The 19,186-nt window shown below is 40.6% G+C and overlaps 1 protein-coding gene across 3 annotated transcripts in view; it reads right to left on the bottom strand.

Annotated features, from left to right (window-relative positions):
- LOC139762385 (uncharacterized) overlaps positions 1-19,186 on the bottom strand; it is a 152,870-nt gene that overhangs the window by 60,492 nt on the left and 73,192 nt on the right. For all 3 annotated transcript variants that reach the window (XR_011715705.1, XM_071687212.1, XM_071687211.1), the window contains 2 exons: positions 17,765-17,876; positions 16,102-16,934 (listed from right to left, as the gene is read on the bottom strand). Coding sequence is in view for 2 of the 3 variants with exons in the window: in XM_071687212.1 (XP_071543313.1) it covers positions 16,102-16,934; positions 17,765-17,876 (945 nt within the window). In the remaining variant the exon portion in view is untranslated. The remainder of the gene's footprint in view (positions 1-16,101; positions 16,935-17,764; positions 17,877-19,186) is intronic.

A 19,186-nucleotide genomic window follows, 5' to 3' on the forward strand; every position in this document is an offset into this window, starting at 1 on the left:
CACATGCCCTGATTCAATCCACTGACAGCACGTCAACCCTGGTATACCACATCGATCCAATTCACTCTATTCCTTGCCCTCCTTTCACTCTCCTGCATGTTCAGGCCCCTGATCACACAAAATCTTTTTCACTCCATCTTTCCACCTCCAATTTGATCTCCCACTTCTCCTCGTTCCCTCCACCTCTGACACATATATCCTCTTGGTCAATCTTTCCTCACTCATTCTCTCCATGTGCCCAAACCATTTCACAACACCCTCTTCTGCTCTCTCAACCACGCTTTTTTTTATTTCCACACATCTCTCTTACCCTTACGTTACGTACTCGATCAAACCACCTCACACCACACATTGTCCTCAAACATCTCATTTCCAGCACATCCACCCTCCTGCGCACAACTCTATCCATAGCCCACGCCTCGCAACCATACAACATTGTTGGAACCACTATTCCTTCAAACATACCCATTTTTGCTTTCCGAGACAATGTTCTCGACTTCCACACATTATTCAAGGCTCCCAGGATTTTCGCCCCCTCCCCCACCCTATGATCTACTTCCACTTCCATGGTTCCATCCGCTGCCAGATCCATTCCCAGATATCTAAAACACTTTACTTCCTCCAGTTTTTCTCCATTCAAACTTACCTCCAAATTGACTTGACCCTCAACCCTACTGTACCTAATAACCTTGCTCTTATTCACATTTACTCTTAACTTTCTTCTTTCACACACTTTACCAAACTCAGTCACCAGCTTCTGCAGTTTCTCACATGAATCAGCCACCAGTGCTGTATCATCAGCGAACAACAACTGACTCACTTCCCAAGCTCTCTCATCCCCAACAGACTTCATACTTGCCCCTCTTTCCAAAACTCTTGCATTCAGTTCCCTAACAACCCTATCCATAAACAAATTAAACAACCATGGAGACATCACACACCCCTGCCGAAAACCTACATTCACTGAGAACCAATCACTTTCCTCTCTTCCTACACGTACACATGCCTTACATCCTCGATAAAAACTTTTCACTGCTTCTAACAACTTGCCTCCCACACCATATATTCTTAATACCTTCCACAGAGCATCTCTATCAACTCTATCATATGCCTTCTCCAGATCCATAAATGCTACATACAAATCCATTATATATATATCCATTTGCTTAGAAAAGCAAATGGATATATATATATATATATATTTTTTTTTTTTTTTATACTTTGTCGCTGTCTCCCGCGTTTGCGAGGTAGCGCAAGGAAACAGACGAAAGAAATGGCCCAACCCCCCCCATACACATGTACATACACACGTCCACACACGCAAATATACATACCCACACAGCCCTCCACGGCCCACCCCGGACGCTCCACATGCCCTGATTCAATCCACTGACAGCACGTCAACCCCTGTATACCACATCGCTCCAATTCACTCTATTCCTTGCCCTCCTTTCACCCTCCTGCATGTTCAGGTCCCGATTACACAAAATCCTTTTCACTCCATCTTTCCACCTCCAATTTGGTCTCCCTCTTCTCCTCGTTCCCTTCACCTCCGACACATATATCCTCTTGGTCAATCTTTCCTCACTCATTCTCTCCATGTGCCCAAACCATTTCAAAACACCCTCTTCTGCTCTCTCAACCACGCTCTTTTTATTTCCACACATCTCTCTTACCCTTACGTTACTTACTCGATCAAACCACCTCACACCACACATTGTCCTCAAACATCTCATTTCCAGCACATCCATCCTCCTGCGCACAACTCTATCCATAGCCCACGCCTCGCAACCATACAACATTGTTGGAACTACTATTCCTTCAAACATACCCATTTTTGCTTTCCGGGATAATGTTCTCGACTTCCACACATTTTTCAAGGCTCCCAAAATTTTCGCCCCCTCCCCCACCCTATGATCCACTTCCGCTTCCATGGTTCCATCCGCTGACAGATCCACTCCCAGATATCTAAAACACTTCACTTCCTCCAGTTTTTCTCCATTCAAACTCACCTCCCAATTGACTTGACCCTCAACCCTACTGTACCTAATAACCTTGCTCTTATTCACATTTACTCTTAACTTTCTTCTTCCACACACTTTACCAAACTCAGTCACCAGCTTCTGCAGTTTCTCACATGAATCCGCCACCAGCGCTGTATCATCAGCGAACAACAACTGACTCACTTCCCAAGCTCTCTCATCCCCAACAGACTTCATACTTGCCCCTCTTTCCAAGACTCTTGCATTTACCTCCCTAACAACCCCATCCATAAACAAATTAAACAACCATGGAGACATCACACACCCCTGCCGCAAACCTACATTCACTGAGAACCAATCACTTTCCTCTCTTCCTACACGTACACACGCCTTACATCCTCGATAAAAACTTTTCACTGCTTCTAACAACTTGCCTCCCACACCATATCTCGTCCCCATCACATCATTCAGAGTGATACCAGTTTGCATCAGCCTTCACTCCTGCCTGCAGTAGCATGCTTTCCGACATGTTTCATGAGCTCCTCTTCGCCAACGGAACTACCTTGGCCCACCAGTGATGCTACTACGTTTGTGAATCAAGAACCATTGCAACACAAACCTCGCCAGGTGGTAGAGTGTCCCGCAGTGTATCGAGACAGACTTCCCCAGAACTTTCTTAAAGGGGAAGTAAATGTTTATAGTTGTGTTACTGGAGTGATAGTTTTCATACATGGTGCTTTGACAAGAAAACAGTGAAATTGGAAAAAATGTAGCTTAGACATTGAAGCTTATTGATACAGTGGTTAAATTGATGAGAACTACTATTGACGTTTGTGTAAATAAATTATACATTTCCTTTTTCCATAGCCAGAGGTTGAACCATCATGTGACATTCATTTTTTCATTTCATTTCAAGCTAGAAGTTTCAGTTTTCTAAATTGTTTCTTACATTTTTCATATGTTTATATAAGTATGTGTGTGTGTGTGTACATGTGCGTATGTATGTGTATGTGTGAGTATGTGTATATATATATATATATATATATATATATATATATATATATATATATATATATATATATATATATATATATTATCCCTGGGGATAGGGGTGAAAGAATACTTCCCACGCATTCCTCGCGTGTCGTAGAAAGCGACTAGAGGGGACGGGAGCGGGGGGCCAGAAATCCTCCCCTCCTTGTATTTTTTTTAACTTTCTTTAAGTAACGTAAGGGTAAGAGAGATGTGTGGAAATAAAAAGAGCGTGGTTGAGAGAGCAGAAGAGGGTGTTTTGAAATGGTTTGGGCACATGGAGAGAATGAGTGAGGAAAGATTGACCTAGAGGATATATGTGTCGGAGGTGGAGGGAACGAGGAGAAGTGGGAGACCAAATTGGAGGTGGAAAGATGGAGTGAAAAAGATTTTGTGTGATCGGGGCCTGAACATGCAGGAGGGTGAAAGGAGGGCAAGGAATAGAGTGAGTTGGATCGATGTGGTATACCGGGGTTGACATGCTGTCAGTGGATTGAATCAGGGCATGTGAAGCGTCTGGGGTAAACCATGGAAAGCTGTGTAGGTATGTATATTTGCGTGTGTGGACGTATGTATATACATGTGTATGGGGGTGGGTTGGGCCATTTCTTTCGTCTGTTTCCTTGCGCTACCTCGCAAACGCGGGAGACAGCGACAAAGCAAAAAAAAAAAAAAATATATATATATATATATATTCATCTTTTTATTTCATTCATTATACTTTGTCGGTCTCCCACCTTAGCGAGGTAGCGCTAGGAAACAGACAAAAGAATGGCCCAACCCACACACATACACATGTATATACATAACTGCCCACACACGCATATACATATCTATAATTTCAACGCATACATACATATACATAAACAGACATATACATACATGCTGCCTTCATCCATTCCTGCAGCCACCCCACCACACATGAAATGGCACCCCCCTCCCCCCGCGTGTGCGTGAAGTAGAGCTAGGAAAAGACACAAAAGGCCACCTTCGTTCACACTCAGTCTCTAGCTGTCATGTGTAATGCACTGAAACCACAGTTCCCTTTCCACATCCAGGCCCCAAAAAACTTTCCATGGTTTACCCCAGACACTTCACAAGCTTTAGATCAATCCACTGACAGCATGTCCACCCCGGTATACCACATCGTTCCAATTCACTCTATTCCTTGCACGCCTTTCACCCTCCTGTATGTTTAGGCCCCGATCACTCAAAATCTTTTTCACTTCATCCTTCCACTTCCAATTTGGTCTCCCATTTCTCCTCGTTCCCTCCACCTTTGACACATATATCCTCTTTGTCAATCTTTCCTCACTCATTCTCTCTATGTGACCAAACCATTTCAAAACACCCTCTTCTGCTATCTCAACCACACTCTTTTTATTTCCACACATCTCTCTTACCCTTTCATTACTTACTCGATCAAACCACCTCATCACATTTTGTCCTCAAACATCTCATTTCCAACAAATCCACCTTCCTCTGCACAACTCTATCCATAGCCTACGCTTCGCAACCATATAGCATTGTTGGAACCACTATTCCTTCAAACATACCCGATGTTGCTTTCCAAGATAATGTTCTCGTCTTCCACACATTTTTCAACACTCCCAGAACTTTCGCCCCCTCTCCCACCCAGTGACTCACTTCTGCTTCCGTGGTTCCATCTGACGCCAAATCCACTCCGAGATATCTAAAACACTTCACTTCCTCCAGTTTTTCTCCATTCAAACTTACCTCCCAATTGACTTGTCCCTCAACCCTACTGTACCTAATAACCTTGCTCTTATTCACATTTACTCTCAGCTTTCTTCTTTCACACACTTTACTAATCTCAGTCACCAGCTTCTGCAGTTTCTCACCCGAATCGACCACCAGTGCTGTATCATCAGTGAACAACAACTGACTCACTTCCCAAGCTCTCTCATCCACAACAGACTGCATACTTGACCCTCTCTCCACAACTCTTGCATTCACCTCCCTAACAACCCCATCCATAAACAAATTAAACAACCACGGAGACATAACGCACCCCTGCCACAAACCAGCATTCACTGAGAACCAATCACCTTCGTCTCTTCATACTTGTACACATGCCTTACATCCTCGATAAAAGCTTTTCACTGCTTCTAACAACTTGCCTCCCACACCATATATTCTTAATTTTCTCATTCAAAACAGTATCTTACCCCTTCCAAAATAAATTAGAGTCCTGCATTTAGTAATTTTGCTCATGACTTGGATACAATATTAGTCTTAACACAAAACCAGACATGCTAATGAGATATGTGAGCGGATGAAATTCTGTTGATACAATAATTCTCCAACATGATAATAATCTTCAATGAATGCAAGTAACACACACTACAGCATACTGTACTGTATGCGAGAAAATAAGCCTAGAAATATTAAGATTCATAAAAAAGGTACTTCCTACTGTAATCATACATCAAATTGTTGAAGATTATCATAGCTCACAAATGAGCATAAACACTGTAAGATCCGCACAGTTCATCTCTCCATCCATCAACATATATCAAAAGTCCACATAGTAAGTTTTTGGCTTAGTGCTGAAGATTCTCTCACTTAAAAAGATATTGTAGCCCTCCAAAATTAATGAGTAAGAGGCCAGCATCTAGTAGTTTTACTAAAGACATGGAAAAAAGTATGTCAATGTAAAATTGGATGTCCTGATGTCATATGAGAGTAGATGACGTCATGTCACTAAACCATTTTTTTCATATCTGATAGCCGTTTTCCATGTCAGCAAGGTAGCACCAGGAAGACAAAGGAAAGTGTCATTTGCTCACATCCATTCTCTAGCTGTCTGTGTAATGCACCAAAACCACAGCCCCCTGTCCACAACCAGACCTCGCAGACCTTTCCATGGTTTCCCATGGCTGCTTCACATGCCCTGGATCAGGCCATAAAATAATAACTAATGTTTTCATGTAACAGACAGGATGGCATAATATAGTGAGAAGATATGTCCAGAATATCAGACAATAATACACATGCAATTTCTATTGCAAACATATGTGAAAATGCTCAAGTTTTCAAGTCACATATGAGTGCTACCCCTGTAGCATTCCATAAAGTTTATGCATCCAGATTTAATATAAACAAAAGATATGTTTTTATCGAGGATGTAAGGCATGTGTACGTGTAGGAAGAGAGGAAAGTGATTGGTTCTCAGTGAATGTAGATTTGCGGCAGGGGTGTGTGATGTCTCCATGGTTGTTTAATTTGTTTATGGATGGGGTTGTTAGGGAGGTAAATGCAAGAGTTTTGGAAAGAGGGGCAAGTATGAAGTCTGTTGGGGATGAGAGAGCTTGGGAAGTGAGTCAGTTGTTGTTCGCTGATGATACAGCGCTGGTGGCTGATTCATGTGAGAAACTGCAGAAGCTGGTGACTGAGTTTGGTAAAGTGTGTGAAAGAAGAAAGTTAAGAGTAAATGTGAATAAGAGCAAGGTTATTAGGTACAGTAGGGTTGAGGGTCAAGTCAATTGGGAGGTAAGTTTAAATGGAGAAAAACTGGAGGAAGTGAAGTGTTTTAGATATCTGGGAGTGGATCTGGCAGCGGATGGAACCATGGAAGCGGAAGTGGATCATAGGGTGGGGGAGGGGGCGAAAATCCTGGGAGCCTTGAAGAATGTGTGGAAGTCGAGAACATTATCTCGGAAAGCAAAAATGGGTATGTTTGAAGGAATAGTGGTTCCAACAATGTTGTATGGCTGCGAGGCGTGGGCTATGGATAGAGTTGTGCGCAGAAGGATGGATGTGCTGGAAATGAGATGTTTGAGGACAATGTGTGGTGTGAGGTGGTTTGATCGAATAAGTAACGTAAGGGTAAGAGAGATGTGTGGAAATAAAAAGAGCGTGGTTGAGAGAGCAGAAGAGGGTGTTTTGAAATGGTTTGGGCACATGGAGAGAATGAGTGAGGAAAGATTGACCTAGAGGATATATGTGTCGGAGGTGGAGGGAACGAGGAGAAGTGGGAGACCAAATTGGAGGTGGAAAGATGGAGTGAAAAAGATTTTGTGTGATCGGGGCCTGAACATGCAGGAGGGTGAAAGGAGGGCAAGGAATAGAGTGAATTGGATCGATGTGGTATACCGGGGTTGACGTGCTGTCAGTGGACTGAATCAGGGCATGTGAAGCGTCTGGGGTAAACCATGGAAAGCTGTGTAGGTATGTATATTTGCGTGTGTGGACGTATGTATATACATGTGTATGGGGGTGGGTTGGGCCATTTCTTTCGTCTGTTTCCTTGTGCTACCTCGCAAACGCGGGAGACAGCGGCAAAAAAAAAAAAAAAAAAAAAAAAAAAAAAAAAAAAAAAAAAAAATGGCACATAAGTGCTCCCATGCTCTCCTCTGCCTGTTTTCAGACTGGTGGCTCAACTTTGGGGTACAGCTTAGAATATAGATCCAAGCTGTTCTTCATCATATTTGTCCAAAACTCACCGACAGGTTAGAATAGAGGACAGCTTATATTCCTGCAAATATGGCATTTTTATGTCCACAGCACTAATAGCTTTATATGAATATGCTCCATAGAATATGCTATTCTTTCAATTAGAAACCTGAAAAAAAACTGTAAACTTGAATTTATTTCAATGGCACTGTCACAGCCATCTTAGACTTTATTACCACATGGCACAAATTTGAAAAAGTCAATGCAAGAAGGGCTAAACAGTTACAAAAATTTTCTTAATCTCAAGGCTACTCACAATTTCTTGAAAATTTTTCCCACACATTTTGATATTCTTGATGGAACATATATCTAAGAATTTTTATATTACATCTGATTTCCTTAAAAAGAATCCAAACTCCAATAACAATAATAAAAACCTCAAATGTTAAGTTTTGCAAAAATGATACAAAATCATCAATTTTCCTATTGATAGACCAATGATTTTCAATGAATTTAATAACCAAAATATTTCCTTGAAAATACGGAAGTGAATGACAAGCAGCAAAGCAGAAAAACATGGAGCCAATAAGCTTCCCTTTCCTATGTGGCCTGTAAGCTTGGATGCTGCCACCAGTAGAGGAGGAAAACAACCACTTTCAGTTGATCAACTGGCTAGCAAAGGAAAACAAATGGAAGGCCTCATTAACGTTCCTCCTCTTCTGCATCATACACAAGCACAAAGTCACGACCCAAGTGTCCATCCTTAAAAATATTACTAAAATAGTTGTATTCACCTCAATATTGGAATACAACATACCTGACATACCCAAGCCAACAGCTAATAGAAGCATACATGAGTCACTTCCTAGGTCATTCAACCATGTATAAATCCATCTTGGAAACTGTGTTGCTAGAGTTACTCACTTTTACTCATTACTAAATGCTGCTGTTGATCCTTCACTAAGATGAAGAATTTTAAAGGAGGAAGACTGATTGATACTGGCACAATAAAATACACTTAGTACTTTGCTAAACTTTTGTTGACAAAAGTATGCCAAAACACCACCATCCTCTTCACTAGAATAAAAAGCTAATGCCACTGTACAGCCCAAGCATGATGCCTGCAATAGCCTGAGAATCTCTGCAGTTGGTAAAACCTGTGTTTACTATAAAACTCAGGAAATTTGAGCAACATGAAAACCTGTACAATTCAAAGATTTGGAACTTTGGGAATACTGATCAACTTGTAAAGTACTGGGTTCTGAGAAAGATGGACTTGTTCTTAAACAAAAGAAAAAGTCTCATTTCATTTTCATCTATCTCCAAGTTCAAACGATAGATGCAAAAATAGGATCACAACAAAACTTTCCTGTAATCTATCCTTTCATTCCCTACAAAACAGAAGATGCCAAGCTTTTCCCACACCTAATACTAAATTAGTAGACAGTTTCCATGCAAGTCTAACTCAAAGCTGGATGTTGTTATATATGAAGAAACAGAAGCTACTGTCATGGAGGTTAAAGCTATTTAACAAAGTTAAAGCTATTTAGCAAAAGTTAAAAGTTTCCTGTCAGGAGGGTTCACGTCAAGCCCACAACTAATGTATTTTGGTAGGATGAATTAACCACATTGGTAGTATGACTTCCTGTTTAATGGGTTTTTATGCCTCACTCTCCAATAGGAGACACTTGTTTCTAATGACCTGTTGACTGTAAAAATACATATCAAAACCTGTTAAAATTTATTTCAACCCTCAAATGCCAAACGTCATAGTTTGACAGTTCAAAAAGTAAGTGCGAATGTATGTGGGCTTATCTTGAAACTTCATCGCTCACAATATTTCAGAAATTAATCTCAAAGCAATCCTTAAGCATAACTACAAATGTAAATAAATGTATATGCGAATATGTTATCTCTGTCATAGAAGGTGACTAAGAGAGGCAGTAAAAGTGGGCTGTCTTTCAATTTCTAAAACATGGAAAAGAAGGAACCATGCGGGTAGGGCTTATCCTCCTGAAAGGCCCAAGTTGGGGGTGTTTGAATGTGTTTGTGGATATAACCAAAGAGAAAAGAACAGAGAGAGATGGGTAGTATGTTTGAGAAAAGGAGACTGGATGTTTTGGCATGAAGAGAAACAAAGCTCAAGAGTAAAGGGGAAGAATGGTTTGGAAATGTCTTAGGTACAAAGTCAGGGTTTGGTGTAAGGGCAAACACAGAGAAAGGGGTAGCACTACTGCTGAAGCATTAGTTAAGTGAGCACGTGAAAGACTAAGGTTTGTATTATGTAGGTAAGGATGGGTGACTATTAGTGTTTATGCACCTAGCCATGAGAAGAAAGATCATGAGAAGCAAGTGTTTTGGAAACAGCTGAGTGAGTGTGTCAGCAGTTTTGATGCAAGAGACTGGATAACATTATGGGTGATTTAAATGTGAAGGTGAGTCATGTGGCAGTTGACTATTCTAATTGGGGAGACATGATGTATTCAGCAATGTGAATAGGGAACACCTTGTATACTTGTATGTTGAAAAAGGGCTGGTGATTAGGAATACCTTGATTTAACAGCATTAAATATACAAATGTACATATGTGAAGAGGAAAAAATGGTCAGCAGGCATTACTTGATGACAGGAATGCACATGAGAGACTTTTGGATGCGATGTACTGAGGGGCAGCACGTGGAATTTTTGATCGTTACCTCGTGGAGGTGAGGGTGACGATTTGTGGACATATCTATGAAAAAAAAAAGGAAAAGTTATGAGGAAGAAGTGAAGTGTGTAAGATACCCGAGAGTGGACACAGCAGCAAATGGAACCATGGAAGCAGAAGTGAGTCATAGGGTGTGTGAGGAGGCAAATGTTCCATAAACATTGAAGAATGTGTGAATAGAGTGCTTGTTATCCGAAAGGGCAAAATTTGGTATGTCTGAAGGTTTAGCAGTTCTACCAATGTTGAATGGATGCAAGGCATGGGCTATAGATGATGTGTGGAGGAAGGTGGATGTGTTGAAAATTAATTGTCTGAGGAAAATATGTGAAGTGAGGTGGTTTGATCAAGTTAGTAATGAAAGTATTACTGAGTTCTGGTAATAAGAAGAGTGTAGATGAGAGCTGAAAGAGAGTGTGCTGAAACAGCATGGACATATGAAGGGAACGTACAAGGAGAGCTTAACAGAGATGATATACGTGTCAGAAGTAGGGGATAAGAAGAGGGAGACCAAATTAGAGTGGGAAGGATGGAGTGAAAGAGACTGCTTTGTCGAAGCCTGGACATGCAGGAGGGTAAAAGGCATGCACATGACAGTGAAATTAAACGATGTGGTATACAAGGGACAATATACTGTCAATGGACTAAACCAAAGAATGTGAAACACCCAGGGGAAACTATAAAAAGGTCTGTAGGACCTGGTTATGGTTTCAGTGCACTGCACATTATAGTGAGAGTGGATTGAGTGAATGCAGTCTTCCCTTGTCTGTTTCTGACACTACCTCATCTATGCAGACAAAGATGGACAAGTATGAAAGAAATATAATATATTCAAATAGTAACCGTAAAAAGAGAAAAGTCACCAAATGAATCTTCGTCATAAAGTTCTCCAGGTCCCCTCACCTCCTTGTCCTCCTCTTCCAAAACCTAAGCAGGTGGATTTACAAAGCCATATGAGTTATGTTAGTTCACTAACTTTTTTCCATACATGCTCTGTGGAAGGTATTAAGAATATATGGTGTGGGAGGCAAGTTGTTAGAAGCAGTGAAAAGTTTTTATCGAGGATGTAAGGCATGTGTACGTGTAGGAAGAGAGGAAAGTGATTGGTTCTCAGTGAATGTAGGTTTGCGGCAGGGGTGTGTGATGTCTCCATGGTTGTTTAATTTGTTTATGGATGGGGTTGTTAGGGAGGTAAATGCAAGAGTCTTGGAAAGAGGGGCAAGTATGAAGTCTGTTGGGGATAAGAGAGCTTGGGAAGTGAGTCAGTTGTTGTTCGCTGATGATACAGCGCTGGTGGCGGATTCATGTGAGAAACTGCAGAAGCTGGTGACGGAGTTTGGTAAAGTGTGTGGAAGAAGAAAGTTAAGAGTAAATGTGAATAAGAGCAAGGTTATTAGGTACAGTAGGGTTGAGGGTCAAGTCAATTGGGAGGTGAGTTTGAATGGAGAAAAACTGGAGGAAGTGAAGTGTTTTAGATATCTGGGAGTGGATCTGTCAGCGGATGGAACCATGGAAGCGGAAGTGGATCATAGGGTGGGGGAGGGGGCGAAAATTTTGGGAGCCTTGAAAAATGTGTGGAAGTCGAGAACATTATCCCGGAAAGCAAAAATGGGTATGTTTGAAGGAATAGTAGTTCCAACAATGTTGTATGGTTGCGAGGCGTGGGCTATGGATAGAGTTGTGCGTAGGAGGATGGATGTGCTGGAAATGAGATGTTTGAGGACAATGTGTGGTGTGAGGTGGTTTGATCGAGTAAGTAACGTAAGGGTAAGAGAGATGTGTGGAAATAAAAAGAGCGTGGTTGAGAGAGCAGAAGAGGGTGTTTTGAAATGGTTTGGGCACATGGAGAGAATGAGTGAGGAAAGATTGACCAAGAGGATATATGTGTCGGAGGTGGAGGGAACGAGGAGAAGAGGGAGACCAAATTGGAGGTGGAAAGATGGAGTGAAAAGGATTTTGTGTGATCGGGGCCTGAACATGCAGGAGGGTGAAAGGAGGGCAAGGAATAGAGTGAATTGGAGCGATGTGGTATACAGGGGTTGACGTGCTGTCGGTGGATTGAATCAAGGCATGTGAAGCGTCCGGGGTAAACCATGGAAAGCTGTGTAGGTATGTATATTTGCGTGTGTGGACGTGTGTATGTACATGTGTATGGGGGGGGTTGGGCCATTTCTTTCGTCTGTTTCCTTGCGCTACCTCGCAAACGCGGGAGACAGCGACAAAGTATAAAAAAAAAAAAAAAAAAAAAAAAAAAAAAAAAAAAAAAAAAACTTGGCATTTCCTGCATGAGTGGGGTAGTGTCAAGAACAGGTGACAGAGCCTTAAAAGGTAAGTTGCTCACTTGGCTCCTTGCTCTTTTCTTTCTTTTGGAATGCAATACAGAAAGGGAGGATTTCCAGCCATCCACTCTCGCTCCCCTTAGTTGCCTTCTATGACACGCAGGGAATACGTGGGCTGTATTCTTTCTCCTCTAACCCCAGGGATATACACTAGTTTGTATGAAAGGAGGGGGGGGGGGTTCTTTCATGTGTCAGATCATACTTGAAGAACCCATCTTATTACTTGTTTTTGGTGGGTATATCACATGGCTGGCAGCATGCCACAATCTTTGAAGTCAGCTGAACATGATTTGCGGGTTCAGCTCATATGTTACTGAAAGCAGAGGAATGTTACTATTGTTCTCTGTCCTTGTGTGTATTGATTTTTTTTCATTATTTCTGTTCCAGATGATATTCTTCCTTTACCAGAAACTAACCATGGGTCATAAGAAGTTGTCCCAGGAAGAAAAGGTACATATTCTTTCTTGCAAGCAAGAAAATACTTCTTAAAGCAAGATTTCAAGAGATACTATGAGAGCTAATCACACCATTCAGACAATTGTTTGAACTTCCTCTAAAGCTGTTCCTCAACAAAAAGCTATGTCTGGTTGACTTAAGAAAACCTTTAAGGTGGCTGATAATCTGATGAAGCATGAGATGTCAAAATTCCCATCCCTATCAGGTTATCAATCACCCTGCTGACCATCCTATGTCAACCTGACCAAGCTTTTCAGGGAGGGGTGATTTTTAACAAGTACCCTGATGGGTGACTCGTCCCTGCCAGCACATCTTGAAAACTTGCTTGTTGACACATTTTCTTGCTTCTAAATATCAATAATACAAGAACAGTGAGCATATGTTTTATCCTTCCATCCTCAATTACATGTGGTAAATGAGGCATCAAATCATGTTCAGCTGACTTCAAAGACCACCATACTGCCAGACATTATGATATCCTCATCTTAAGGGAGTAACAGTATTTTTCCAAAAATAAAACCCAATGAATGAAAGCCTTATTCTAAACAGTACTCTCTATCTTTTTTTTTCACTGTACAGACCCTGTATCTTTACATAAATTTCCTTCAAGAATAAAAATAAGTAAGATTACTGACTGCATGTCATAAGTCCACCCCTACCACTACCAGCTAATGCCCTCCCTACTCCTCCTCATCCACCCATGTGGGGGTTGTGTGTGTTCCAGCTAATACCCTCCCTACTCCTCCTCAACCACCCATGTGGGGGTTGTGTGTGTTAACTTCTGTCCTATACCATGGCCATAAAAGGTATGTCATCTCACTTGTTTAAGCATATCCTTTACTTTTTCATGTACTCCTTTAATCAGAGTGAAAATCAGAAAATCTTTAAACTTACTGTCTTAATCATGATCTGCTATTTTGCATCTACCTAGAATCTATGGGTTAATCACTAAAAAAGAGAACCTGTAAAAAACCCTTAATGTGTGTTGATGTCAGACATTTCTTTTTTAGCTGATAAAGCATGAGAACATGCACTACTTCAGTTGTGGCCATCTTGGACAAACAGTATGATAACAGGTATGAAGAAAAAGTACAGCAAGGACTAATCTGAGTTCCTAGATGTTTGTACACCTGACTTAAAGGTAAGTGGCTAAAAGAAGAGAGAAAGACAAAAGAAGGTACAGAGTACCACAGCTATGCTGAATAAGAAAAGAAGCAGGCTTCATTACACAGAAAAAAATATTTCTAAGTACAAAATTGTTAAATACATAGCCTTCTAAAACTGCAACGAAGAGCAACTGTTAAAATCAAGTTACAACTCATAACTGCAACTACATGCAAGAAGCCCACTCAACCATTCCACAATTGAAAATAAAGCAAATGTCGTACAACAAATTCAATCTATATGGTAGGATTTTCTGGGTGACAGTATTGTACCAACAAAATTCAAAAACATTTTCACAGCCACATCTTACCAGTCTATTCGGCCAAATTCACTTAAAAATGACAAGCAAGTCACCTCTAGATGTTTGGATGTTCTGTTAGTGTTTCTAAACAATGTAAATCATTGATCAAGTGTCTAATTTGTTTCCAGTTAGTTTCACGTGTTAGAGCGTAATGACCGTTTCCAAATGATGCCCCACTGTTTCTTTATACAATGAAGATGAATTTTTTATCCACTCAATGAAGGTAAAACCTTAAACTTGAATTCTTTAAAGTAAAATTTGACCCTAAAATCAGAATTCAACTGGATATTGCTTCTGAACATGTGACACCATTCCATACCAAATTTCAAATTGCAAGCATATTGACGGTTATGTAAGAATAGCATAATACATACAAACATGACTACTGAAAATATAAACTTTAATAAATCATTACCTCTTAATTCCATCATTATGTTTACAGAGCTTAATGAGTGTAATACACAAGCATTTCTCCTAAATCCAGCACTAACCCTACAGTAATGACCAGATATGTGACACATTTCTCATGCAAAGTATGCAATCAAAGGGATATTCATTCCATGAAGAAAAACAATGAATCAAACAACATTTTTCCTACAGAAAAGTTTCATGGCATCTCCCAGCTGAATAAGAAAGCATTTCCTTGTCAACACTGTGTTAATTAGTCAGGGAACCATGTGAGGCTGATGGCAAAGGGCAAGTTTGGTGCACACCATACACACTGAAAGCAACTCTACCTAAGATGCAGACTTAATCTACCCATTAAAATCATACTTTCATTAATGAAGTACACATGTTAAAATTTAGAATGTCATATTTCTGCTGCAAAGTATAAATTCAGAATTATGTTATTCACTGTGTACAATCTGCTGCTGGAAAGAACTAAAACCATGCTGAAAGTTTTGTACTGTAACAGCAATCTGCATTCACAACTCATGACGCCAAGGTTCAATCCTGTGGCCAAGCAAGTTTGGTTATGTCATAGTATGAAAAGAATTGGTTACCTGTCATACTAAGGCCCTAAACTAGGCAAATACTCCTCACCTGGGAGGACATCACTTTACAAGAAGCTGGCAACAGGGAAAAAATGAGCTTTATCACTAATTTGTAATATTAATTGTTCTAAGTAACCAGTTGGATAACATAAAATATGCACAAATTATGAGAGGTTTGTTTTACTTAAAAGGCTACTAAGAATAAAGCCTATGATGCTATCAAGTGACCTGAACCAAAAAATTGGGGACAATACTAACCTGTCGAAGTTATTTAGGAAAATATCTTCAAACATTATTCTGGCTCAAAACTCTTGATTGCACCTTTTCAGCTAATGCAGTATAAGATAGTAATCCTAGTCATGCACAACAAATATACTCAAATAATATGAAAAAATGGACATGCCAAGCTTATTCACAAAGCCATGGGTACTTTTTTACCTGAGTCTTTTACGTGCCTCAAAAGCTGGAAAGACCTAGGGCAAATGTAAATATCAACAAAATGTAATATGATTTACCACAAATAACTTGAAATTCTTTTATTTCACAAGGAATTCCAGTTTTCAACTCCATAATTTGGCCATGCAGTAATTCAAAGGGAAATGAAAGATTTGATGGATAAGAACAAATCTATACTCAATAACTATACCTGAAAAAGTAAAGGCCAGAGCTGAAAACTGAACTGTGGCTTTGTGAGGCTGTGCTGCTGCATTACCTGCCATGCTAATGAGTAACTGGTGGAAGTGCTCTAGTTCAGGAGAGAGGGAGTCCACACAGGCAGTGGCATGCACCGGGGGACCTCCTCCACCAACCTGCGCCGCGTCTCTCCTTGGGGACACTGCCCCCCCTTCCACTGCTGGGGCCACTGGGGTCTCAGATCCCCCACCTGAGCCCCCCGAACCCACACCAACCACTGCCTGACCACTTCCTCCACCTGAGCCTACTGCCTGGCTACCACTAGTTGCTGTCTTTGATATGGTGATGCCAAATTTCACTGTCTGTGGCCCCACCTTTTGTGGCTTAACCTCTACACTGATGGGTGTTCCTGGTTCTACCGACACACCTGGACCCCCTGCCCCTACACGAGTCACTAAATCTTTTTTTGGTGGCACTGCTGGTTTATTTGGGGGTACTGGAGGAGCTGCTGCAGGCTTATTTAAAGGTATAGGTGGTGGGGGTCCACCAGGCTGAGTAGATCTAGCAGGAGGAGGAGGCTTCTTGGCTACAGATGAAGCTTGTTGGGCACCTTGTTGCTGCTGCTGACCATTTGGTGCAGGTGCAACTGAGGCAGCTGTGGTAGTGGGTGCATTTGTAGTTACATGAAAGGTCACCTTTCCCCCATGTGTTGTAGTGATCACTTTAGTGCCAGGTGAAGCCGAGACATTAACTCTTGGAGTAACTTGCACCACTTGGGCCTGGCTTCGTGCATCCCCTGGCCCTGTGACTCGCACCACTCCTCGTTCTACTGTGCCTGATGTTCCACCTGGCAAACTGGCAGGACCCTCACCTTCACCACTGCCTGTCCAGCTACCCTCATTCTCACTTACGCTGAAATAAAAACAGTTTATAAAAATATTCAGATGGATGAAATAAAAAATTTCTTATAATCAATGTCGATGCACAAGTAACTTTTTCACAATACAAGAAAAAAGTATGTATTGTTCACTTCTAATAGCAGGGCAAAATATATCTTAAGGAGAAGAAATGTGCATAAGACAGAAAACCAAAATAAAAAGAATGCTGGGATAACAATCTCTTAGTTAAGAGCAAACATCGGTGAGTTACTCTCCATGACTGAAGCCACATAGAATATAAAATGCCAACATACCGTGGCTATAGTCTTGTGTCTGCTGCTGGCTGCCGGGACACAACTCTGGTCAATGCTCAAGTGATACAACCAACCAACATGGGTCTAACACACATCCTAAGTCAGCCGCAAGTCTTGTCAAGAGTAAACAACAGTAAGTATGGTGTGGCTAAGATAAGAACTAGTGAATTGTGGCACCTCGGTAAGATGAAAAAATTGCACACATCAAAAGTAAAATTATCCTCTGGAAAGCAACCCTAAGTGTCACAATAAACATGTAGCAGACATATTGGGTAGTATTCCAAAAGTGACTTATGTGGGAGGTGACATCAGAATAGAATTACAACATTAAGAATGAAACTGCACCAGAGTACAATGCAAAGACCAACGGCAAGTTACACATGGGCTGATTTTCAGTGACTTTTTGCAATGCATAAATCACTGAATTTATTGTTATATATCAATATCAGGAACACAGTCCAGTGTTCACTGACACACATCAAGAAATTTGAGATTTGATATTAAACAACCATCTATGTATACCCCAAAATCACCCAAATGGAACACTCACCTATAGCTCTTTGCTGCTGTTGTTACAGTCCTTGTCACTTCAGATGTTGATACACTATACATAACTGGCCGTAACCCAACTCCTGGCTGAACCCCTCGAGCAATACCCGTTGCTGGTAGATGGAAAATTTCATTTTGGAATAAGTAAAGTTTTATTTCATTTAATGGAAATTATTCGTTGTACACATACACACACATGCTACCACTTAGGCTACCTATCCTTAATCAAACCCAGGAAACACAGCCATCATGGTAGCAGAAAGAAAAGGGACAATGAGAGACAAAATAAAGACACCACTTTTGTTAAGGGAGAGTAAAGATGCCAGGAGAAAGTTAAAGAACGTAAAGATAGTAGCACCCAAAGTATGGTTAAAATTAATACACTTATACTTCAAACATACTACTTTATCGTAAGAGGGAAGAAATTAGAAAATATTGCCAGGGAACATGAAAAATGCCAGAGAGCACTATAAATGGGAAAACTAAATATAACTGTGAGGGAACCTGACATCAAAATTAAGAGATTAGAAGATGCTTTCAATACAGGTACATGTCCAATAAACAATGAATGTAAAAGAAGATCTAGTGTTTGATTATGGGGCAGAAAGTTTTGGCAAAGCAGAGGTATTTGAAGACAAATTGGAGTCTTGATCTTGGAAACAGAAAGGCTGAATGAAATACTGAAGAAAGCCAGTGACGAGGAAAAGTATACAGTCAGAGATATAGCAGTAAAAAAACGAAAATGTAGATGGATGACTTAAGATGCTACAGTTTTGCAGCAATGAAAAAGCAGGTTTCAGATAAGATTATTGATATGGAGAACACAGCATGAATGTAAGAGGTAAGAGAGAAGTGGGCAACTACAAGAACAAGGTGTACAGGAGGTTAAAGACAGGAGTCAATGATGATTTTTGGGTAGGAAGATGTATATCTTCTAAACAAGGACATGGATGCTAGGGAGTGGGAGCAAGTCAGAATCCTACATGATACAATGGATCTGACAAATGCAACTGAAGTCAAGAAAATAAGTGAGTGCAAGCATGATACTAAAGGATGGCCATTGAAATTAACATATGACATGGAATTATGTAATCAGGAGGTGCCTAGGAAAGCAAAAAATGGCAAAAAATGAAGAAAAAATTAAGTAACAATCCAAGAAAAGCGAGGAGCCAAAAAAAACTGTCAAAAGGAAAAAAAGTGAAGAATTGAATCAGGCAGGAAGGAAGGATAACATTCCCACTGCTGATGAACATATGCAAGACCTAAATATCATACAGTAAACTAATTCAGACAGGCTGTTGGGAAACAGCATTAAGAAGATAGTATCAGAGAAAGCAACTCTGATATTGATGAGTGATAGAGATGAACTTAACTATTTTATCATTCATTTCATTCCATTCATCCACCACTCATTCTACAGAAG

Source organism: Panulirus ornatus, chromosome 43, assembly GCF_036320965.1.
Source record: "Panulirus ornatus isolate Po-2019 chromosome 43, ASM3632096v1, whole genome shotgun sequence".
NCBI classification, from domain to species: Eukaryota; Metazoa; Arthropoda; class Malacostraca; order Decapoda; family Palinuridae; genus Panulirus; species Panulirus ornatus.